This window comes from Aquila chrysaetos, chromosome 3, assembly GCF_900496995.4.
Source record: "Aquila chrysaetos chrysaetos chromosome 3, bAquChr1.4, whole genome shotgun sequence".
Lineage (NCBI taxonomy): Eukaryota > Metazoa > Chordata > Aves > Accipitriformes > Accipitridae > Aquila > Aquila chrysaetos.
In genome coordinates, this window is record NC_044006.1 from 46722894 (window position 1) to 46747677 (window position 24784).

Consider the following 24784-nt stretch of genomic DNA (forward strand, 5'->3'; position numbering starts at 1 on the left):
AAGAAAACAAAACCAACAAACCAAGCCAAGTCCATTATTTTCATTAGCCTTTAAAAATAAAATTGTGTGCATTTAACCAGATTGATAGAATTGTGAATATGCGTGTGATCCAAAGTTCTTTGAACTCAGTTGTAATCTTGTGTTTGATTTCAGTGGATTTTAATGCCTGAGGGAATTGTTGCAAACATGATCATCTAATCTACTCTCCAATGTAAAGGCCATAAGATTTACCTGAATTAGTTCACCATGCACAGAGTTGTGTTTTAAAGAAATATCCACTGTGGATTACTAAATATCCAGTAACAGGGAATCCAGCAAACTCTTTATACATATTGCTCTAAATGTTTTTCAGGAGCTCTAATTACTTCTAAGGAATACCATGTTTTAGATCGGCCTTTGTATGATATGAGCTTTCAGATGATAGGTTTTTATTACATCTTTTCTATTAGAATGGGATTACATTTCTATTCCCCATATATAAATTTGCAGATTACCATCAAATTGCATATAATCTGTTCATTGCGTGAAGAAAAGTTTCTATTATTTGAATTTGACTATATGGTGTATTTTCAAGTCTTTCAGTTATTCCCACAGTCCTTTTTCTGAATCCTCTGCAGTTTTTCAGCCTTCTTAGTGTTGATGTCTCAAGTGCACTCCATATTTTAGAAATTACTACATCAGTGCCAAATAATGAAGTCATTTGTTCTCTATTTCTACTTGTTGTTCCTCCCTTTATATATCCCAGGTCCTTTGAGCCGTCCTTCATCCCCAAATATTTTTTTAGATTCTGTGGCTTACATTCCTCATTCATAGGCAATATGTTCTTATATTTGGCCACATAGAAATACGTGGATTGTACATTTGGTCATCCTAAAATACTTTGAATCCATGAGATGTTGTCTTTGTTACTTAGAGATCCCTGGTTTTTGTCATTGCAAATTTTACTAGAAATCTTCTCTTTCAATCCAGGTTATTGATAAAATACATTCAAAGAGCACAGCAACAAAAACATTATCCCTTCTGGCAAGTAGCACCCATTTTCTGAAATGTGTAAATCACCCACTTTGTAATCTATTGAACATTTGACATTTACCTGATTTTTTTTTTAAACTTTCTAAGAAAAGTTTTGACAAGATCTATGTCTGTGCCTTTAAATTAGGTACAAAGACAACTTGTGATGGATTATGTTAGTTATCAGTAGTAAATACCACATATGAAGCCTTTTAAGGAATTTGGTAGATAAATAATGTCACTTAAAGACACTCTCCTGAACTCTTCATATATCTGCAAATAAGAGGCATGAGCTTTCAGCATGAGAAATATTCAAACGTAAAGTAATGTCTAAGTTATTTGAGAATTTCATTAAGCTATTTTTGCGTCTAGTGCACAACCTATATTCAAACCATTTTGTTGCTTTTAATATGACTTGTAAGCATGATCTTGAAGGATCATGGCATGCAGGGAGCGCTACTTTTTGGTGATGACTAAGGAAAGCTCTGAGCCAGAGTTTAAAACTCTGGAATTTCTAATGAAAAGACATATAAGCTACTAAACATTCAATTTTTCATTATATTTTAAGCTGTAATAAATTAAATATTTATCAATACATTAGAATTGTGTGCACCAACACACAACCCTGATAAAGGCTTACTCTAGTTTGCAGGCAGCTAATATTGAAATAGTTCAAACGACGCTTCTGCAACTTAACCCAAATTTTCTAGACAGTCATACACTTCACAGGTTTACCATGCTAAACACATATTTTTTCATCTGAAATATTCAGGACTGATTAAGTTAAACACGGGGACTGAGATACACGTAAAGTAAGTTTGAATGGTTTTGCAAAGCCTTTTGGCTTTATTTTAAGAATACTGAAATGCTTCAGATGCACTTATTCATGGAAGAAATGATCGTTAAGAAAACTAGCGTTGCATGTGTGGAACGCAGCTTTGCAAGGTGCTGAGTACTTTTATTATTTTGGCACTCAGTACTTTGCTGTAGAATTTGGCTTGTGGGCTACGCAGTTTTCTTTTGGATAAGAATTATTTTGCAAGGTTGTTTCAAGTGAGTGAACCAAATGATCCATAAGGACACAAACTTTGCAGCATCAGGCAAATCTGCAGGATTGGTACACTTAACTCATTGCTACACAAGCACAAGAAGTCTCTTCCAGGTCACTTGTGTGGCTCTCATGGCTGAAAATACAAGACCCTTCTCAGCAGTTCTTTCCAAAAAAGAGTTCTGTAAAGCTTTTAACTTTCTGGCTGAATGTGAAAGAAGCAGGCAAAATACAGACTTCCTAAATTATTTAATTGCATGTTAATATCACAATTCTAGTGGTGACTGCTCAGTATAACACCTCTTCTGTGAGTAAGAGGAGTTGTGAATAATAGACTGGCTAAAAAGGCTCTAACTGAAAAAAACCAGAACAGTTTACCCTTCTGTCTTCTGCCTCCATGGTGTGAAAGAACTGGGTCAGATAAAAAAGTGGGGGGGAAGCACATGCAAAATCTGTTGCTAAAACTTTCACTTCAGTCTTTCCTGTTCAGGCAGAAAAAAGGTAGGGAAAGCTGACAGAAACTGCTAAAACAATATTTCAGCAGAACCCACAGCATCAGGGGAAATACTAGTGCAAATCATTAACAGCTGAAGGTTAGATTAACACACCATTGATTGTATCCTCTCCCAGGGACTAATTTTCATTTTCTCAACTAGCAGCAATGGTTTGCCACTTCCTTAAAAAAATCTGTGGTTCAATCTAAAATGGTGGGCTTCAGTCTATTAGTTAGAATGAAGCTTCAGATGCATCATTGCAAAGAGGTCTTTATATTTAATGAAAAAATTAGGAGTCACAGACCATATTCAGCCTCTAAGTATGTTTTTCCATTTCACAGCCTGTATAACAGAAGTACTGCATATCTTGAGGGAAAACAGTATTTATTCAGTGTTTCTTACTTCATTGTTGGAGAAAATGCAAATCATAAATTGTTGATATTCATATGCCAAATATTAAAAATGTAGGTGTAAGTGGAAAAGTCTAATTGGACAAGGCAATGTGTTTTGTTTTTAGGCTTATTAGACTCAACAGCATATAGTAAGTTGAATTGCTTTATGCGCACATACTGTCTCTTGTAAAATAGCCCATACATTTCTTAAATATAATTTTCTCTGCCTTAATGCATACTATGCATTCCTCTGCATGTATGAACACTAAATGTTATATGCAATGAAAAGTAATTTGGGGGAAAGGGAGAAACTTGAATTACTAAGCTTACTCCCAGCATCCTAAATGTTGGTGGTTAAAAAATTTCTGAGAACTTTTATTCTAAATAAATAAATAACTTTTCTAACTAACCATTGCCAGGAGACTTGAAATGCTGCTTTAAAAATATTCTCCCAAGAGAAAGTTTATTTTGGGTATAAATATCCACTATACAAGTATGTGCATTATTTCATATTGGCCCATTTCTTCTTTTAAAGCAGCAGAACATAAATCAAATCAAAAAGTGTTTGGGGGATAACTGAGGTAGGTACATTTTCAAACTAGTTGGGAAAGTCTCTGTTCTTTACGGTCATGCTCAATTGCCAGTTTTTAGTGTTCAACTCTGCAACACAGTCAGACAGTGTGTGTGTGTATATATATATATGTCTAAAAGAGTTTTGTTGGTCAAGTCTGCAGTAAACTTCTCCATTTCTAAAGAGAACATTACCATTTGTATACATTATTTACTTTGGTTTTTGAAACAGGAGATTAGAGTTCTCTGAAGCGTTGGACATCAGAAAGGAATGAGAAAATGCTTTTTGATTGGTTCATGCTATTATGCATCTTAAGATACCTGCACATCAGCAATAATTGAATCAAAGGAGTACAAATCCTGTTTCTGCTGTAGACCAGCACATTCAGAGTTTTGTACATCATCTAGATTTTAAATAATCTTCCAGAAGTTAGATTGGAGAGGCAGTTTCATGTACATTTTAGACCAGCACTGCTGCCAGATGAAGCACCTTTGACTGACTTGTAGTTCTGGTTGCTCATTCCTGCTCATTCCTGCCTCTGTACCTTCTCCCCCCTTTTGCCAGCATCAGTGTCGTGTTGCCCTGTGGTAAAGTGGCCCAGGAAGCAGGTCCAGCACCCACCCATCATATTAACCTGCATCAATTCTTACTATGGCTGTGCAAAATCTTGTGCTAGCACAAGAAGTGGGCTTGGAAAAAAGCAGTCAGTTGCAGGACAAGAAATCCTCAATTCTTTTGTAGCATTACTGAGTTATCTGCTTTAAAACATATGTAAAATTGCAATCTGAAACCAGAAGTTTTCAATTCTTAATAGTAGCAATATGCAGAGCTGATTAGAATACACTTGATTCAAGTTGGTGCAAGCAGTTCACAACGCTGTGGACCTAGCAGTGTCCTGACAGAACACAAAATAATTGCCTGCATGGGTTTATCCATCTAAAGTATGTCATGGTTTCCTGAAGTATCTACACAGAAAATTATAATCTCATAAATTAGTGATTGCATCTCTCAGAAGAAAATTTGATACATGCAGTTTCTCGTAAATTATATTTTCACTTCAAGACTTATTAGGTACTTTTTTTTCCTCCACATCTGTTTGACTAAGGCTTTGGACAGATGTTTATTTAGAGCATGGTCAGATGTGTTGCTTCTGATCCAGCTGCCCCCTTAGATCTGCCAACATAACTCCACATTTAATTGCTCCCTAACCTGGTCCTGACAAAGTGATCCAGCTAAAAGCAGAAACAAAAGCCCCCAAGAACTATAAAAGAGGTGTTTAAGCTCAGCTGCATTCATTTTGACGGAGCCAGGTCAGGGAGCAGCTATGCATGCAATTACGCTGGCAGGTCTGAGGGCTGGTAACCACCACACTTAGGGTAGTGATGAGCAGATGGAGCCAAACTGGAAAGGTAATCACTTAACCTGATTAAATGGCAAGTAGAGCTGCTGTGCCATGCCATGCCCCTAAACCAGCCTAACTTCTGGCTACTGCACTTCTGTCCTTCCTGTACTTACTTACATAGTCCTCCCTTTCTCTTGTGTTGGTTCAGGTGCTCACCTGATCCCGTGCGGAGTTAATTTCAGTTCACTGTGGGAGCAAAAAGGTATTTGCTTAAGGCAGAGAGACAGGCAAGCAAGTGGGAACGGGGCAGCCAAGAGCTGTCAGGCCCTAGGCTCCGGCTTTACTGAACCTGCAGTTGTGACCATGCCTGCAGCAGCTAGCTATGGCAATTTAAGAGACTACCTGTTAATAGATGTTTCAAAAAAATGGGATTTTAATAGGTAACAAGCCTGAAGAGACAGAATCTACTCACTTCCCCATTCCTCCCCACTCCTCTCCAAGTAGTGCTAGGTAGTTACATATTTCATAAGAGCACCCTTCTGGCTGCACTGTCCCATATACACCACTGATTGTTCCCACATTTGCCAAAGGTCACAGCCCTCACAGCACTGTCAGAAGAATAACTCACTAGTCTTCTGTAGGTAAAGCAGTCAGAGTAGGATAAACAGTTTCAATATGGGGGTAGTACTGTGCAACAGGAACTGGTAGCATTTTCAGCAGGCAAACCTGACTCTGGAAGGGGATTTTCTAAATCATTTCAGTTAAGCTTATGGCAGTGACTACATGAGCAGTCTTTGTTTGGCCTAATTAGTTTTTTTTTGATCTGGTTTGTCATTGATGAATTGAGTGGAACTAAATCAGTAAAGTTAGGATAATTAATCCACACAAGAGTTACTATTTTCTCGCTGCATCAGTTTAACACAGTTTTATAAATTTGGTGTAAATCATGCTGCTTCCTCAGGCAAGTCCAAATCCAGCTGTGCCCAGTAAAGATGCTAGTGCTTCCTGCCTGCTGTCAAGTGCTCATCACCACCTCCCCAGTCCCCTGTTACAGTCTCCACTTCTCTCAGTGGTGAGTCCTCCCCGGGGAATATCAGCAGCATTACCATGGTTTAAACTGTAGAATTTTGTTAACCTGGTTCATTTTGTTTGAAGCAGGTTGAAGAGCACCGGAGTACCAATGAGCAGCTCTAGACAGCCTGGCATGCAGGGAGCGCTACTTTTTGGTGATGACTAAGGAAAGCTCTGAGCCAGAGTTTAAAACTCTGGAATTTCTAATGAAAAGACATATAAGCTACTAAACATTAAAAGGAAGGATTTGGGAGAGAGACTTGGGAGAGTTGGGATGTTCTTAAACTAATTGACTGAAACAACTGGTAGTCCCAACCTACCATAATGTTCTAGAGATTGTTGTATTTCACACAAGCCTGTCAGGGAGCCAATTACTCTTTTAGGTTGTAACCACTTACACAGACACAGCTGTTTACAGAATGCGTATTTGTCTACATCCTTAGTATTGCATCATTGCCTTTTTCTGTACAGTGGAGCCAGTAAATGGCTCGGTGATCGCCCGTTCGTGAATCTCAGAGCCCAGCTTTGCATCTGCCATGTCTTTGGAAACAAAGGCAAGCTGTCAGTGTTTGTTCTCAAATATACTTGTGCTCTTTTGTGAAAGTACAGGCTGTGAACTGAGTTTACCCTTATTGGAAGTATGTTGTTAATTAAGTTCAGTAGTCTCTGTAGCTCACAAAATAAACCAATTTCTTAAGCCCATTAAATGTTGTGTAGATTTTTATTCCATGTTTCTGTATTTTTCTTTAAGATAAATTGTGGCAGTTTGCATGCATTTTGAAAAAACTAAGGAACTGCTGCTGTGTAGACAGTACCCTTCTGACTGAAGCACTTTTGTGCTAAAAGATGCATTAAGCTTAAATCAGGATTCCACTAGATGGAGCACAGGGGTAGCATTTTTAGAGCTGGCCAACCTAGTTTCCTGGGTCAACACCTAGAAGTTACGGAAATGGGGGAAAAAAGTCTCTTAACCATTCTGTAAATCAGTGTTGCAGATCTGAAAAGAATAGACTTTCACCACTGTGTATGTCACTGACAAAAACAAACTATCATTTTAGAAGTTCAGAAGTATGACCAAAGCAGTTCAACAGAAATTCTCATGTAAATATTTTTCCTCATTTCATCATTTGATGTGCTATGATGTCTCACTGAAGTTATTTCACTGTATTTTTATAGACCATAAGAACAGTCATCTGTTACCAGTTCCTTTGTTCTAGTTAAATTGAGAAGAACTAATCTCAGTAGAATAGAATACCCTTTTCTCTTTCCTCATTACTTCTGTTTATATGTGACCTTTGAGAATATTATTGGTTTGTTCCTAATCTAACTTAAACTGTAATGCAAATTTGCTGACTTCAATGGAACAACCAAGTATGAGAGAACAAAATCAAATCCTCTATTGGAAAAAGGTACTAAGTAAGCATTTGTATTACACTTACTTATATGGTGCTATTTATGCAAATATTGATAAGTCAGGTCCATTGCCTCACAGAAGACGACGTTCTAGAATCTCCCAGTATTGTGTGTCCTGAAGTTACTGGAACAGAATTTAGTGCCCCATGTGCTGGGCAGGTATAAATAAGTCTAAAGAAATATAACTTCCATTTTCATAAAGAGAGTAAGCTACAATGCCAGAAGCTCAGCTTCTGAACTGAACTTTTAAACTAGGATTTGTCATCTTTTAAAGATCACATGTAATTAAATTTACTAGAAGATCTTGCGTAAACTTAGGGCAGAATGTGTTACTACTATGGATTATGTTACTAAAGGCAGTGGAACTTCCCATGAAAATATTTAAGTTGTTCTGGATTTTTAATTGGTTGCTTATTTATGTATGAAAGTGCAAAGATAAACAAGAAGTGACTTGAATTATATAGACAGGACTTGGACTTAATAATAAAAAAGCATAACACTGACTTTAGTTCTTTTCCTTCCAAAACCTGTTGTTTCATGTTTTATTTCACCCACTACTGTAAATTAATATTAGTGTCTTAAATTAGAGGATAAAAAGTGATGTGCAAAAGGAAGAGGTTTGGTGAAGAAAAGGTCAGTTCTGTCAGACAAAACATTATGCAATACTGCATACAGTACAGCTAGTAGGGATACCAAATTCACCTCCATTTTACTTCATTTTGCACTTGATAGGATTTTTTCTCCTTGAGGAGAACTGGGGATTTGCATTATTTAGGCAAAAATGCTAGACAAGAAAGCCATACTGAGGAAGAGGAGAGGCTTTGATTCAGCTTTTGTGTCTGGTGGGAACATTTTCTCAAAATGTAGGTGCTATTTCCTGTAATCAAGGGCTTTCCAGAGCCTGATAATCATTTCCCAGCTGTATCATTTTGGTGAATTATTTTTTAGCCTTGGGTTATTTCATGACTGGTTTTGCATATTAAGAATGGGAGAGGATCATATTCATCTTGATGATAGAAAACAGGGAATAGAACTCCCACAGCTCCCTCTCCTTTTCCCTCCACCTTGTGGAAAGTTTGGCTTTGTGCTAAAGCGTGAAAAAAGCCTTGACTGCAGTATGTCAGGCATATTTCAGCTCGATTTGTGTCAACCCTAATAAGTCAGCTGACAAGGTAATAAATTGGGTGTCTGTTCAAGACCTGGCACCTGTACAGGAAATAAAAAGGGATTTCAGTTGCAGGAGGTTTGCTTTGTTTTGCAAATGGACCTTTTCTCAAGGCTCCTCTACCTCCTCCCCCCTTCTCCTCTTTACTGAAATCATGTTATCAAAATGTTTATTTCAATTGTGACTGGAGCCAGTTTTTCATCTGGAAAAGAAAGCTCTATGAGTATCCTTGGAAATGGAAATCCTTATGCTTTCCACTCTGAAACAAAGGCTTACAGAGCATTTAATTATTCATGTATCCTGCTGTTACATATATGGTCTGAATAATTTCAAATTATCGAGGAGAAACTGCCTTTGTTCAACATTTTGAAACTTTACATTCATGTATTTTGAATCAGGCTAGAAGAACTGAATTTATTTAACCCAGGGAAACTGTATTAGTAATATCTCACTATTTTTAATGATAATATAACCTTGTGACCAGGGTGTCTTAACATGTTTCCCTCTGTGTCTGACCTCCAAGGATGCAAGTCTGTTAGAGCCCTTGAGAGCTGTGCTTTTGTAGGTCCAGCTGTAGAGTTGTGTTTTTAGCTCAGGGGCCCCAGGTCAGTTCCCAGTGTGATGCGAGGTGGTGACTGCAATAGTGGCGAGAGCCGAGGCGGTTTCCTTGGGGTCTTCACTTTTGATACACGGATCTTTCTCCGTGCTCAGAATAGAGACGACAGCTACTGTCTCTGACCCTTTTCCCTTTTGGTGACTGTCCTGGCCACCATGGAAGAGGTTTCCTAAAACTTTGTTTTCAGGCTCTAAGGCTGATCTGTGCATTGGAGGAAGCAAAACAAGACCTTGTCTTCTTTCAAATGGGCAGCTGCCTTTTCTTCCAATTGAATTTTCTCCTCCTTTTCCCTCCTTCATTATCCCATAGGGATCTACCATAAGTAGATCTTCATTTCCACATGGAGAGTTCATCTCCCAGAATTTCCTTCTTGGACTTTTTTAATTAGAGGAAGTGATAATCTGACCCAGTGGAAGGAGAAAGGGGGAAATGTTTTATTAAAACAAATATTATCACCTTTGAGTAAAGTATGTATGAACTTCAGGAACAAGGAGACGAAAACTCTCTCAAAGTCAAAACAGTTGCCTAAGTGCATACTTTGCACATAATAAGAAAATTTTCAGCAGAAATGTTAAAAATCCAAGAAGATAAATCTGTGCAATGTATATAATAAGGTTTTCTCTACAGTCTGTCTGTTCTAGGATTTATTACTCCTTATGCAGAGGATTGGACTAGATGACAAAAGTCTTGCCTATCCACTTCTGTCATATTTATGGTTAAAACCTAACATTTAAATGAGGAAAAAGTTTTCTTAAGTTCTCTTCAGTATTTTCAAGAAGTGAAAATGGAACTTGAGGGAGAAAAAAAGGGGCAATGTAAACCTTTAAAACTCCAAGTGAACTTTCAGAATCGTAATTGAATGCAAGCTCTGGACTTTCCTATCTATCACACTGTAAATTTTAAAAAATACTTAGCTAAGCAGCTCTTCTTTCTCCAGCATTGCATAGTGATATGATGGATTACTCTAAATTAATTACAGTAATCAGCTAGTGTTTTGTGCTGTAGAGTTGTGATTCAAGCATGAAGGAAAGAATGTACAGCAAATCATATATATAAAAAATGTGTTGCAGGGTTAGCTCAAGTTTTACACCTTGGCCTCAGCCTCTGGAAAAAAAAAAGGACTCGAGGGTGAAATACTGAAGGCTGATCAAAAATGGAGGAAATGTACCAGTTCACATATCTTTGGATGTACTGCAAAGGCATTATATGTTAATAAAAGCAAAAGAATAAAGTAAGAAAACAGTACCTAATAATAACTGATACTCTATGTTGCAAGAGGTGTTTTAAATTTCCTGGTCATTGAAAAGATGTTAAGAAATGCCCAGTTCTTTGTGTTTGCATAATATCAGCTCCCTTCTGACCTGTTGTGAAAGGGATTGAGAATTTATACTGAACTTTACAGATGCCTCATGAGGTGAATTGCAAAAATCTGGTTGGTCACATATAATCTTCTTTAAAAATATTTATAGAACACAGCTCTTATGAAAATTAAACATGTTCCAGGTGTGTATGGTCCAACTTCTGGGCATAGCTAAGTTGTTTTCGAAGTGGTAGATACACCTGTCATTGCTAGTCAAGAGAAATTCTTCATCTGCCAGCTGCTAAAATGAAACTTCATGGGTTTTCTTGTGTTTTGGTTTTGTCCAAGAGAAAAACTGGGATGATTGTAGTAAAGGTAGGAAGGAGTTGCAGGTAAGATGTGGCAGCTGGCTGTGGAAAAGATATTAGTTCTCTTCTTCCCGAACAACAATTCCTTGTAATGCTTCAGCTTCTTGGGATAAAATGGTGGATGTGACACTATTCTGCTTGCAGGCTAGTATTGGGAGCTTGGAATTTTCAGCTGACTTTGTTCCACTTTAATAGAGAGACTAGCAGCACAGAAACTCAAGATGTTTCCTTCTAGCCTTATTCAAAACACTCTTATGGGAAGAGGTGCTAATGCCAGAAGTAGAAAAGCTCTGAATGGATATCTCTGCAAAAATACGGAGGCAACCTCGAAGTTCAGTCATAGCATTGGGCGGTGGTTCGTAAGCTGAAACAGCCATGTTTGCTGAGGTTCCCTCATGTTTCAGTGCAGCTAACCAGAAGTACAGGGCATGGCCAGACTGTCCTCAGGGATGTTTTCCAGGTGTGTGAAACAAGGCTTTAGAGGAGAAGGAGTATATGTCCTTTTTTAGTTTTTCAGATTCAAGTGTTTTGGGGGCCATGCCATAAACTGTGTAAAAAATAATCTAGCTGAAAAAAGGGGGGAAAAAAAAAAAAAGGCAGGGTTTGGGAAGAAGTACCATTGAGAAGTGGCACTGAGACAAGAATGAGCAGACCTGGACAGAGATATGCATGGAGACTATTTTAGCTGAGTTCAATATAAGGTGAAGTTCCAGGTGAGACTAAAGTGAAAGAAAGATGTTGGTCTGTGACAGTCTTTTAGCTGAGGTTTTGCAAGGCTGTGACACCTATGTGCAGTTTGTTACCACCTCTATTCAAGTAGTGTCTTGCAGATATGCCATTTGCAATCTCCATTTGAAGTTCCCTGAATCTAAATCCCTCAGTCTTCCTTCAACCATGAATGTGATTTATAGATTACTAAAAATCTTGCACAACTTTGGACAAAGGTGTTGTTCTGCTGATAATTTCAGCCCCCCCACCCCCCCCCCGCCAATATACCAGCAGCAAAACATCTGAGAACTAGATTAGTTTTTTCTGTGTGTAGATGATGGTGATAATAATAATAATAATAATAATCTCATTTCTGACTCTTAGGCCCTAAACTGAGTTGCATTTAATCCATTGATATATAAAAAAGGATATGTGTGACTTTCCTACAGTTAGTATCTTTTGCCTACTTTTTTTCTGCTTGCTGCTTTTCAGAAGCTGCCCCCGTTCAGTTCACCACAGTCCCACAAACATTTTCAGCAACACAGCAAAGAAGGGTAGCAGGAGGGGGTGTGAGGAAGTTGCTGCGGATCACGCTGTGCACTACTCTCTTCTACAAAAAATGCCAGTTTAAATAGACATCAATCTGCAGCTGAGACGCCATTTCACAGCTACCTAAGCCAATTGTAACCTGGGCCACCCCAGTGCCCACGGCCTCTCATCTCTGTCACACTGGGGTTAACACTTCCCAGTCTGTCCAAAAAGTCACCCAGAAAAAACAAAGCAATTTGTTTGGAGACAGCTCATCCTCCAAATCAGTGGAACGAGGTGGGAGGTGGTGGGGCACTGAGGAGAGGGTATGACTGTGGCAACCCAAATTTTTCTTAACCTAAACAGCTGTGGAGAGTTACTGCTGCATCTGGCCTGCCCATCCCAGAGCTACTTTCATTCTCCTTCTCCTGGTCTCAGCACTGACCTGAGTTAGGTCAGAGGTAGATGCTCACTCCCTGTAGTCCAGGAACTTGGCAGCAATAAAAGCTGCTGACTGGTGGCTTTCCTGCCTTTGCGAATTCGTGGCTTTTTCTCCCCCTTTCTGGCAGTCCTGCCATTTTTCTCTACCAATTTGCCCTTTCCCTTCTTTTCAAAGGCACTGGGCTTTGTCTCCTCCTGCTGCATTTATCCTCTTAAAGTGAAGTGATAAGCTGAGCAGATTGACTATCTCACTGCTCCTAAAAGTCCTGTCACCTTCCATGCCCTTCCTTATAATGGAAATAGTCAAGGTATTTTAATGTCATACATTAGTGTTTGAGCATAATTGCTGCTATACTTCAGTCACTTCTGACTTGTGACTTAGCAAGGATGGGTTTCTTCCAGATTTGGGAGAACAGGTTCACCACAGCACCTGCAGAGCACAGGAGTGCTTCAGCCTTTGAGGATGCCTAATACCACAACACGGGTGGTGAGTGGGTGATGGTTGGTTTGAAAAACCTCGCAGACCTTAAGTAAAGGTTCCATTGAAGTCAATAGTAGCATTACTTGACAGAAGTTGCAGAACTTGGAGACTGGTTTTATGTGTTACAAAAAGACTCACACCTGCTGAATGGTAAATATATAGTAAAAAGGTTCTGTAACTGAAGTTGAGAAGATTATTGATAAAACTTTTTGGATCTCTATTTCAGTGTTTTATTCAGAAGTGTTGACTTAATTAGTTATATCTACATATGGAACAGCTACAGACTCTTCGAACTGCCCTGGGACTCACCATGGACGTGGTATTTGACACTCCTGGGAGTGGACTTTGCATACTACTGCTTTCACCGCATAAGCCATGGTAAGAGTTAATGAGTTTTTCATGTATTAAAATACAAAATATATTAATTATTTATTAATAAAATGAGGTATTTGGCTTTTGTTTCTATACTTAATCTACTCTAAGCATATATAGCTGCTCTTCTTCCCAAGGATTAACAAAGACTCACTTAGGCATGGAAAACAGTTTGTACATCCTACTGTGTATAATAAACATGATTTTGTGAAAAGACAGAGTATCATTTTGAAAGCAGTACCACAGCGAAAGTGAAGTATCATAGGAAAAAAATAGGAAGTACATAGAAATTTAGGGTTAGTATCCTTATATGCCTGTATGAAAAATCCAGTACAGTACAGGTAAATATTTCAAAAGAGCATAGTGGATGTACAAAATGGAGAGCAGTAAAAAAGCAAGGTGGCTGAAATAATGACAGGAAAGCTGGCTAACTTCATTTGTTTCTGTGTGTTTTTAAAAATCTTTTTAAACTTTCAATCACTCTAATTGGTAAATGAATAAAAATATTTCTATACTTTATATATATATGTATATGGACATAGATATACATGTATGAACAAGGTATTTTAGAAATCCTGTCTGCAATTAACACTTGACTACATAAACGCGAGGCTTGCCTTGTTTTTTTAGAAGTACCTTTTTAACCCTACTTGCTTTTATACATGAAGGAGCAAAAGCACAGTTTAGAAAGGATTTAACTGTTATTTAGTGTAACAATGGAGCCCATGTAAATAATGCCAGTCATTTCTGTACATGCATACTATGAAGATGTAATAATATCGATCCCTACGTATCTGTCTCATTACATATTTCTGTTCTATAGTGACAATGTATTTTTGCTCTAGCCTTTTATATCCTATCTGAAAATGCAGTAACACTTTCTATCAATCCTAATTTTGGGCCTGATTTAGAGTCCATAGCAATGAAATAAGAATCTTCTTGTTGTTTAAGAGACTTTGGACTGGGCTTCTCAAGGCAGAGCGCCCACAGCTCAAAAAAGCTGTGGGATCTAGTAACGACAGCTTATGTAATGCGCTTTCAGAAAGGGAAAATGTTTTGATGCCAATACGTCAGCGGAATATATGGAAGTAGGTAAGAAAGGAGCCTGAGCTGCTGCGGCGAGTGGGAGGGAGGAAGGGTCCCTCCTGGGTGGGGATGGCAGGCGGGCGTGAGAACAATGCAGGGTGGGTGCAGGGGGACAACAATGGTGGGGGGACAGGGCGGGAGGCGAGGAAACAGGGGGAGCTGAAACAATGCGGCAGGGGGGACATCGCGGCCGGGAGCTGGGAGCCCTGCGTGGGTGTACGCGAGACTGGGAATACGCTTCGCAAACAATGACATTAACAGTGCTGGCAGGGCTACAGCCTCAGGCTGAGAACTGGACCAGAGCGGGAGGCTATTCCTGCATTTTAAAATAAAAATAATTGCCTTCAAGTGTTAGAAAATCACTAGCCTGGCTGTACTTTCACTGGAGTCAGTGGTAAAATTCCCACTGGCAGAGGAGGGAGTAGGGTCATCTCCGTGCTCTCTAAAGCAATTGCACATATTTCCGTTCTTGCAGCAACTTTGCATTTATTCTTGTCTGTTTTTCTGTATTTTGAGGAGATTACATACATTGAAACGAATCTTGCTAGCAGTTTTAGAATTAAAATCCAAACCAATTCTGTCTGTATGTAATGTAGTTGAGGAAACTACATAAGAAAATGCTGTTGTTGCCTTAAGAAGGTCAGCTGAGCTATTCTATAAATGTTAATTTACTCTTCTTCAGGTTACAGAAATACTGTTCGCTATTAGATCTGTGCTACTTAGCAGGGAACTGATGCAACATTGTAGAAAATCACTGTAAATGGAGATTTTAGCTTAACCGACACTCTTTTCTCTGGTCAAGCAACGGTGAAATCCGTAGCACGGCAGCACAGCTGTGAAAGTCGGCTGCTTTGGAAGTTGCTAAGGAAATTTAAGTGTAGGAGATGGTTTTAAAAAGTAAAACGTAAACTCCTGAAAAATACCTTTGCACTTTGAGGAGCCAGGGCACGGGAACAGTCTGTGGTACAAGCGGACAAAACACACCCTTGCGCTAGAAAGTAACAGGGCCTGGTGATTCAGGCTTGGATCCTAGAGCAAAGTTAAAAATTAATAGCACATGTATATCCCAGGAAATTCAAGCTGTGTGGGCTTATGTGTGGGGATGTAAATAATAGCACTAATTGTTTCAAACTGGAAAACTAAAATTCAGATACATTTTGCAGTTGTTTCTTAATACTTGATATAATTTTGATACAAAGAATCATCATCATCATCATCATCACGTAGCTTTTCCTGTCTCCAAGCAATAATTTGATAACTCGAGCCCCTGGCTTATTACTACCTTATTTCATGTTGTCCATGCTGTAATTGGATTGTCCATTCTGGTATCTGAAAAAATAGTCTGAATCATCAACAGATTTTAAAGTTTATTCTGTAGCAGAAACTCTACGATACAATATCAAGTTTTTACCCAGCACTTGGGAAGCTATTTTTTCCTCTTCACTATATGTAATAGCTATTATCATAAACTGAAGTTATACAGCAACAAGAGGAAGTATTTTTAGGTGTGATCTCATTTTGCAAAGGATAGAGTTATTCTAAGTATGTGCTTGTATTTTCCATTGTTTGCAGTAGCCACTAAAAAGTTAGAAAATAAAATGTTTCACCACTTATTCCAGCATTCTTCTGGGCCTGATCCAAAAGCTGTGGCGGTCAATGGGAGTACTTAGTTAGCCACTGCTTTTTCTCCTGGTATTTTAATGACTTTATAAATCAATGTAACTTTTCCCTTTGTTTCAGTTAAAAACACCCGTTATGGCTGTACTACTAAGAAAAGTAAGCTGTAAAATCGCAGGTTTTACTTTAACTTTTTTTCAGGGAAGGATATGTGTGGGTTTGAGGGATTTTTACCAGATATTTTAATCTAGCATATATGGATTACTCCTCAAGTTTCCTCTCCAGGTGCAGAGTCCTTGCAGAGTTACTGCTGCTAGAAAGGGGGATTCAGCGGTCCCAGAGCAGTGCCGAGCCCTAGCCGTGGTGCAGCACACCCCTCCCCACGCCCTGGCCTCGCGGTTACTCCTGTTGCAGACATATGACAACGGCAGTAAGGAATTTGGAGGCTCTGTAAACTAATTTCTTCAGCAGCCACACCTTTTAATCAGGGGAGGAAATCTAGAGACTTCCAGATCCATGCAAAAACAAGAGAGACGCACTTGTGTGGAGCCCAGGTCCCGGCTGCGGGGCGGCAGGGGGTTTCATGGCCAGCTCTGGTGTGGGGGGCTCTGCCGGGCCCAGAGGCACCCCCACTTTGAGCAGGGCCCTCGGCAGAGGCTGTGCTCTCAACCCCGCGCCCCAACGTGCGATAGTGGGAAACTGTGAAACTCTGGTCCTCTGTGTAAGGGAGTAGTTTTTCACCTACGCTTCCCGGGGGATTGCATCCTGCAGAGCAGTGTGGTTTTCTGTCAGCCAGGGGACCATCCACTCCTCTTTCAGGCCCTGGAAGAAGCTGTCCAAGTCTGGCAGCCAGCAGGTTTAGGGAGCCTGTCTCTTTTTAACGGCAGCTTCCAACACCTCTTCTTTTGTTCTCCTTTACTGCTGGGGAATTTCCATTGCTTCAGTGTCCCTCCCCTCAGACAACCTGGGAGAAGCGAGTTTCCTTCAGCAGGGCCAACCTCCGCAGCAGCTGCATTGTTCTGCCAGGGCCACAGCGGCCCATGTCAGCCGCTCGCCCCCATTGTCCGCTGGTGGCTTCCAGCTGCCCTGGGGGATACGTGACATGGTCCCTGTCAGCGAAACGCCAAGCCAATATGAGCTGATGGTTTGAGTTATGTGCAGAGGTCGTAAAATAGACCTCAACTGATAAGTATATCCTCGGCAGATTCCCCAGCTGCTACATAAAATTTTGAGTTAATGGTGTGTCTCTTAATAATTCTGAATTTATTTATGGAGGATGAGAAATAAGCCTTGTACTGCACCAGGCATATTCTGGAGCAATAGACTCCAAGTTTCTCACATTCTCCCACCCCACAGGACTGACCTTTTGTCCAAGGCCAGCTTCTGAAGGGTCAGAGGGCAAAGAACAGACCCTGAAAACTCACTTCAGCTTTGTCCCTCAAAAGGCCATGCCTCAGATCTGTGGCAAAATGTCTCACCTGAGGATGTTGAGAAGGTTTTCTTTCTAAGATTTCCAAAAATTGGAAACTTTGTGAACTCTTCATCTCTTGTTTTGTAGAATTTTTAAAAAAGGGGGTTTCTCTTAGCCATGACTTACATTGCTTCTGCCTCTTCTCCCAGGAAGCATCTTTTCTTACAGTTTCGTGGAGCAACTTCTTCAGCAGCAGAGTTGACTTCAGAAGCATCTGGCCGCTCTTTCCTACACCATGCTGCAGTTCACTACCCACTCAGTTCCGGAAAAAACCTCCTGCACAGAGACTATGTACATAAGATCACTGAAACAGTCCATGTTAAAAAACAGGATTGTGTTGGGTTTCTTTCTTAAACGATTCAACTCAGTTCAGTAGTCATGGGGTCAACTTAGCCATGGGGCAGGACATGTGGTCCTGCCCAGTGGCCAAGTACATAAGCAATATAACCTAGCCTTGCTAGCATCGAATCTAGGGGTTAAACTGGAGACTTCAGAGAGAGCAGAGAGGATTTTCTGCGTCAGTAGTGCACAGACAGGTAATTCGTTCTTTTATAAGGAAACAGAGTGGATAAATTGGGGAAGGTAATGTCTCAAGATTCATGCCATTAAAATGACTCAAATGGGCAACAGTAAAACCCAGTCCTATTCTTGCTGCTAATTATATACATAATCTGCAATAATAATCCCAATATGTTATCACTTTGGACACCTGTGCAATGCTATGTTCACTGTTGAACAAGGAGATGAGTTTGAACTGGCAAGCTTGTTAAAGGAAAAGACAGCAGGGCTCAAAGTCTCTTCACCATCTATATTTACTGCTCATTTTTGGAGGGTGTATTGGAATCATACGATTGTGCTATCTTTATTTATCTGACCCATTCCTGCCTTTGAAGTGCTCCTTTCATCTGCAATTTATAATGTGCTTGTCTGAAGTCAGTATATTAGAATGGACTTGTTAAGTAGATTTTATATTAAGAATTGATAGTATATTGAAATAATTTTGGATTTAAAGGATTTCAGATTTATGGGAAATTCATTATAATAAAATGATGTCTGACTTTTGTTATTGGGAACATGGTCAGAGACACAAGGTTTTCCTTTCAGGAAAATCTGTATTCCCCTAGAAATACAGTAAATGACAATGTACTTTTACATGCCAAAGGCTCCATCCAGAGGGCAGGGGTAGAGGATTGGGTGGTGGTGGTTTTTTAGGCTTGTCCTTGCATGTGGGAAAATGCCACAGTTTACCTGACTAGAAATTCAGTACCATATTGATTATCCAGCATGAAACAAATTTAATTCCACCCCAGTGAAAGATAGAAAACTTTGGGAACTGTCAAGTGACTGAATGAGGCTCTGCTCTTTTTCTTGTCACAGCTTGTGTTGATTGCAAAGGGAATTGATACCCAGTGATTAAGAGAAAAAAATTCTCTTCTTGTGAATTTTAGAGAAAACATTTTTTGCCATTCTGTCAGTTGTGTTTTTTTATTTTTTGAACAGGCTTGGGAGAGCAGGATGTTAAAATGCTGACTCTGCTTGCCTCACAAAAATAGCAAAAGCAATAGCTGGTTATCATATTTTCTGTTCTATCTTCTGATTGATTCTAGTCTAATACCTGCAGACAGCATAACATGAATTGAAAATAAATAGAGAGTTCATGTGATTATGATTCATTCCTTGCCTTCCAAGTCCACTGTAAGTAAACTACATCATTTGTTGTTCCTATACACTTGTTTTTATAACTATGTCTTTTACCTTTCTCTTACTTTTCAAAAATAAGAGGTGCTCCTTTACCACGTGTCATGTAATTTTCTGAGTGGACACTGAATTTGTAGAAGACCACAGTCAATCTTAGCAAACCAATATGTTGCCATTCCTTCTGACATTTAAGTGTATATTTTGGTTGAGAAAGTTCACCTGAAAACTACCTCAGCTGCAATGAGGCTTCCTGACATGGAGTGGTCTAGGGTCCCGTAAAATTATAGGAGCCTGCTTGTATTGTTTTCAGGTTGTTATTGTTCATAATCAGTCTTTTAAACAACAGGAACTTATTTCTTGTATACTGGCAAGAATAATGTCCTGATATGAGGTGAGGTTGACTCATTTAGTCTGCTAAATTTATTGTGGCACATGCAGATATCACAAGCCCCTTCCTGTTCTACTTTAGAAGCTGTGAGATAGTAAGTGACTTTCTGAAAAACCTCCATAACCTGAAGAGCTCAGAAGATAGAAATAAGAGGAAATCTACTACAGAGTTTTTACTTAATTTTAATTTCTGAATATCCAAAAGAGGTTTATGGGTGAATAGATTTTCTACATATGTGAAATGCCAGAGGTTATTAAGAATGATGGTAGTAACAAATCTGCCAACAGGTTGGACGGCAGACAAAGTGATCGGCCATGGATTTTTGGCTCTTTAGAAGTGCTGTAGGATGTGCTCTGGAGTGGGAATATGATGTAGTGGGGGGTAGGACAGGGCTCATTGCTATAGGTGAGGAATTAAACTCCATGGTCTGGGTTAAATATCTAGTCCAGGAAGACATAAGTGGCTTATCTTTGGATGATGGAAGGGTATCAGGAGAAAAGTCATTATACACTTGCCATGATTCTTTTAGGTTTTCTGTAAATATCTGGTAATTGCTTTTCTGTGCCACAGGATGCTAGGAGAGATGGATCTCTGTGGTTGTTACGAATTAGGCCTTGATATGAGTATAAAAGCGATCTTTTAAAAATTTTTTTTGATTATGCCAGAGACAATGTATCTTTTAAATATCATGAAATACATATTCATGAAAGCATGAGCTGACACTATTATGACACAGTTTTTATACCAAAAATTCAGATGGTAATTCCATCTCCTCTCAGCACTGTTTATCTTTTCTCAAGCTCCCACCATGAAGAGATCTGGCAAACTCCCCAGTACAAAATGAAAAAGAAACCATATTCTTCCATTTTTCTTGTTACTAGTCTTTTCTTATGGTTGGGAAAGGGGCCAGCACAAGGTTAATACTTCTCTTAAGTATCACTCAAATCCTGCTTTGAGGATTTACACAGTACATTGGCATTCTCAAGGCTCTCTATATAGATATGCATTAGCTAGAGGTACGTATGAGTGTCTGGAGAGTAGACTCTCGTCTTTTCCTACCTGCAGTGCCTGGGTTGTTCCTGAGTGTACAGACTGGCTCTGCTTGCACAAAAGCAAGTTTGTAACATGCTTTTACAGTAAAACATTAGAAAATGTAAAATAAATATCCTTAAATATTCAAAGCCATGGGGAAAATCTCTGCTCTTTTTCAACTAAATTTTTCTTTAAGGTGGTAAAACCTAAACTTTCTGAAGCTTGAAATGAATTCCAAAAATCATTTGTGAAATGACTCTCTTCTGAGATCCCCAGGAAATGTGCACAGTGTGTGGATTAAACAGGTGGTTGTAATGAAGAAACTGATACATTGCACACATGACTGTTGTGATTACAGTCATGCTTCTGACTAATAAACTAATCTGATACAAGTGTCATTGCACATGAACAACATAAAACAGTATCTTATGGGATGAAGTGGGAGAAGAAAGTTTGTTATAAATTAGCATGGGTTGACCATTCAAAAAGTCAGCTGTCTTCACACATTTGTATCCTTGGCTAGTGCTGCCCTCTAGTCCGTGTGTATGCATTTTAAACAGGAAAAAAAAAAATCCCTTTTTAGTCTGAGTGAGTAGAGACGAGTATGAAAGCATCTAACTCACTGTGCGAAGAAACAGTTCATTTTACATACTTTTCCAAGTGTGCTGCTGAAAACCAATGAAATGGTGCATAACGCTTGTACTTCTTAAGATGTTATAGAGCATAAAGTAAAATTTAAATTATCCAAGTTTTGAAGCGAACCTTTTTGCAGTTAGTGAGTGTGGGAAAGGAGAAACTAGTTCTTCCGCAATAGTTTAAAGATTTTATTTTTATGGAGTTTTACCTGAAAAAAGGTTTGAAATAGTTCTATTATACACTGTTTGACCTCTTAAATATTATGGAACTGCCTTCAATCGAGTGACTTCGTAAGTTGAAGAGAGAGACTGTATGTTTGGAAGTTCAACTACTTGTTCAAGGAGAGAAGTCCAACTATGTTTGTCTTCTCTTCCTTTTTTGTTTCTGTCTTACACTTTGAATATGTATCTTATGCTAGAAACTTATATTTAGAGTAAGTGAAAAACCTACCTGAGAATATATATTCTTGTTCGCCTTGACCTAATTTTAAGCCATGTTACTGCTTATGTCAGCTAAAGGCTTCTTACTCAATTGGAGAGAAACATAAAAATGCTGGCTAATATCTGTTTCCTGAATAAGTAGCACACAAATCACTTCATCCAGGGTCATTTTAAACACATTTATTTCCTAAACCAATTGCAGTGACTTTGGAGATACTAGCTCTCGGTTTCTGATACAGCAGCTTTGCACACTGTCTTGCTAGAGGGCTTTGTCCTGGGCTGGAGGGATGTTCAAAGAGGGGCAAGGTTCATTTTTATGTCCCTTTCATGTTTGGCCAATCTATTGAAATCAGCAGATCAGCAATAAAAGGTACCAAATGTAACAACAGTTTTTAATTTGTGATATGAAAATGTGATTGTAAGGAATTAGATTTAGAGTAAAAGCACACATCATATAATTCATCAAACAACAGCAGTGGTAATTATTTTTTGTCACTAAGTTTTAAAGTAGAAGCAGAGGCCTAGAGAAATAAAAGGCATTGTTAAAACAGATGGCCCATTGAGATGCTTGTGCTTTTTCTGTTACAAAAAGAAGTTGTTTTTCTCCTGCTGTGCTAGTAAAAATTGCCTGGTCATTATTGCTCTGTTTGTCAGTCTGTATAGTTTTAGCATGGAAAAAGAAATGCACAGAACGCTATCTCTCTGCATCCCTGCTCGGAAGCAGCACTTTAGCTAATAGGCATTATGAAGACCTATAGTACTTTGCAATTTCAAATAGTTCTTTTGAAATTTCTTTTCAAGCACTTTTCAAACTGTGCAGAATTTAGCTTTGGAGCACCTTCACAGCCTACCTGCAGGGCAAGGTAAGGTGGCTCTTGGAGCATGTATGTGGTTCTGTGGCTGGGGGATGCAAAGCAGGGACATGGGTGCAGCTCTTCTCCTGGGGAGATGGGCTGCTCTGAAGGGCTTGGGCTCACACTTTTCTTCTTCAGCGGGACATTGCTAAAAACTCCCGTTTCTGGAGTATTAGGACCAAGGACGTATCAGAAGTATCATTGCTATTTCCATTTCTTCCATGCTTTTTATGCAAATTTTTCTGTATTTTAAATACAGTTTTCCAGTGTGTATCCATCAACACGTGTATTTTATGCATGTATGCATAGAATTTTTTTTTAATTATATTTGGTATCAGGTTATGTGACTGACTGAAATATTTCCAAGTGTGTACAAATGATCCCTATCAGAATTAGCTAAAAAAAAAAAAAAGAAAGAAAAAAAGATTGTTCATTGCTAATTGCACGCTCAGTTTTACTCACTGATGGGCACTCCTTCCAAAGAATAGGTGCATGATTACTTGCAAATTTGAAAAGGGTATTGGTTTTTTGCTATAAGAAATTTAAAATGACTTTTTAAAGCAGACTAAAAGTGCATTCTACCCCAAACCCCAAACGGTGAGCTGTTCCTTTCAGGATATTACTCAGACTTCTAGAAGCTGGATGTCTGTAATCGTTTTCTTTGCTTGCTAAAAATCTAGTGAGGCCATTACCGTTTCAAGTACTTTATTATACATTTCAAGATTGGCAATTAACATTTAAAGTGTGTTTGGAGCAGACAAAACATTATCGTATCTGGACAATGTTCTTTACATGTATGTTTCCTTCAGTGCATCTTTATTGCCTTAATGAAGGTATTTAAACTGCCAAAAATGCTTTCTGAGTGTAGGAATAGCAGTCTTTTCCACATCACACTCTATCTAAATTGATAGCATGCTGGTGGAAGATGTAACTTAATAAAAATCACTAACCAGATTTTTTTCCTTTTTTCTCTTTTTAATAGCTAAAATTATCAGTAAATCCTTTTTTTTTGGCATAACTTCTCTTTTTTCCAACCAAAGATATTTAAATAACCTACAGTATTTCTCAGTTAGATTTTCTCAAGAATCAGTAATTGTCAAACCTGAATAAAGTCAGCATGGTTAAATATTTTAAAAGTAAAATCACTTTTTTAATCTTAATGAAGAAATGCTCTAAACAGAATGTAAACATTCTGTTGCAAGAAGATATCTACAATGTTCTCATGTGTAAAGCTGTATGAAAGACATATCCTAAATAAGAATGACTCAGCTGTTGTTACAGTATTCATAGTTGGATTCTGTAAAGCACTTGGATTTGAGCATTGGATGTTGGCCTCTGTGCTACTTATTTTAAGGGCTAAATGGGAATGGAAATATTCTGAAAATTTCTTTCTGTTGCTGGCATGCAAAAATTGTGACTAATCAAATCATGTTGGTATGTATGCATGGGGAAGTGCAAGGTTTTGTAGGGTCCAGGAGGAGGACTTGTCATTCTATGTAGTGATTAACTTCCCAGAAACTCTTTGAAACTTTTCTTCTGAAAAAAACATGAACATGCTCAGCTTCTCTGATGAGGGCAAGTATGTGGCAGTCATTATGCAGAATATTACTAAAATGGAGAGGGTATTGCTTCAGATAATGTAGAGCAACCTGGGCACGTGACCTTGTAAAACACGGATGAGATTTTCCCTTGCTGCTTTTAACCTTAATAAAATTAGGATAATTTCTTTCTATTTAATGAACATACATCACAAATATCACTGTCTTTCTAAGCATACCTTGCCATTTTATAGTTGTAAGTTCAGCCGTGCAAAGCTATTGCTAAGACTCTCAGACTGTAATAACACTATGGCATGTGACATGTTTTCACAAGGAATCATTTCAGAAATCAGTGATGTTATGTTCATGCCTTCCATCAACTGGAAACTGGCCTATTAAATTGAGACAGAAGAAGGTATGATTTTTTTGATTTTACAGCACAGAGGTGTAAAGAAAGTATATGCTTTATTTGTGCATCATATATTTTACATGCTTTTATATTTTCTTCTATTGTCTTTTAAATTATAGTCACTAGTAACAGTTATGGATGCTGAGATCCTGAAAACTTTGTAGTCATAAAAATAAAATCTTATGGTTTTTTTTTCAGTAAGGTAACCTATAGTGTGTTACAGAAATGAAAGTAAAAGGAGGTTTTCACTCCAAACTGTCTTTTAATTTAATATACTTTTGACTGGAAATTACC

General features: G+C 38.6%; 1 protein-coding gene across 1 annotated transcript in view; it reads left to right on the forward strand.

Moving 5' to 3' along the window:
- Window positions 1–24784, forward strand: part of AGMO (alkylglycerol monooxygenase) — a 198192-nt gene that overhangs the window by 7291 nt on the left and 166117 nt on the right. The window contains exon 3 of the mRNA XM_030010075.2: window positions 13176–13327. Within this exon, the coding sequence (XP_029865935.1) occupies window positions 13176–13327 (152 nt within the window). The remainder of the gene's footprint in view (window positions 1–13175; window positions 13328–24784) is intronic.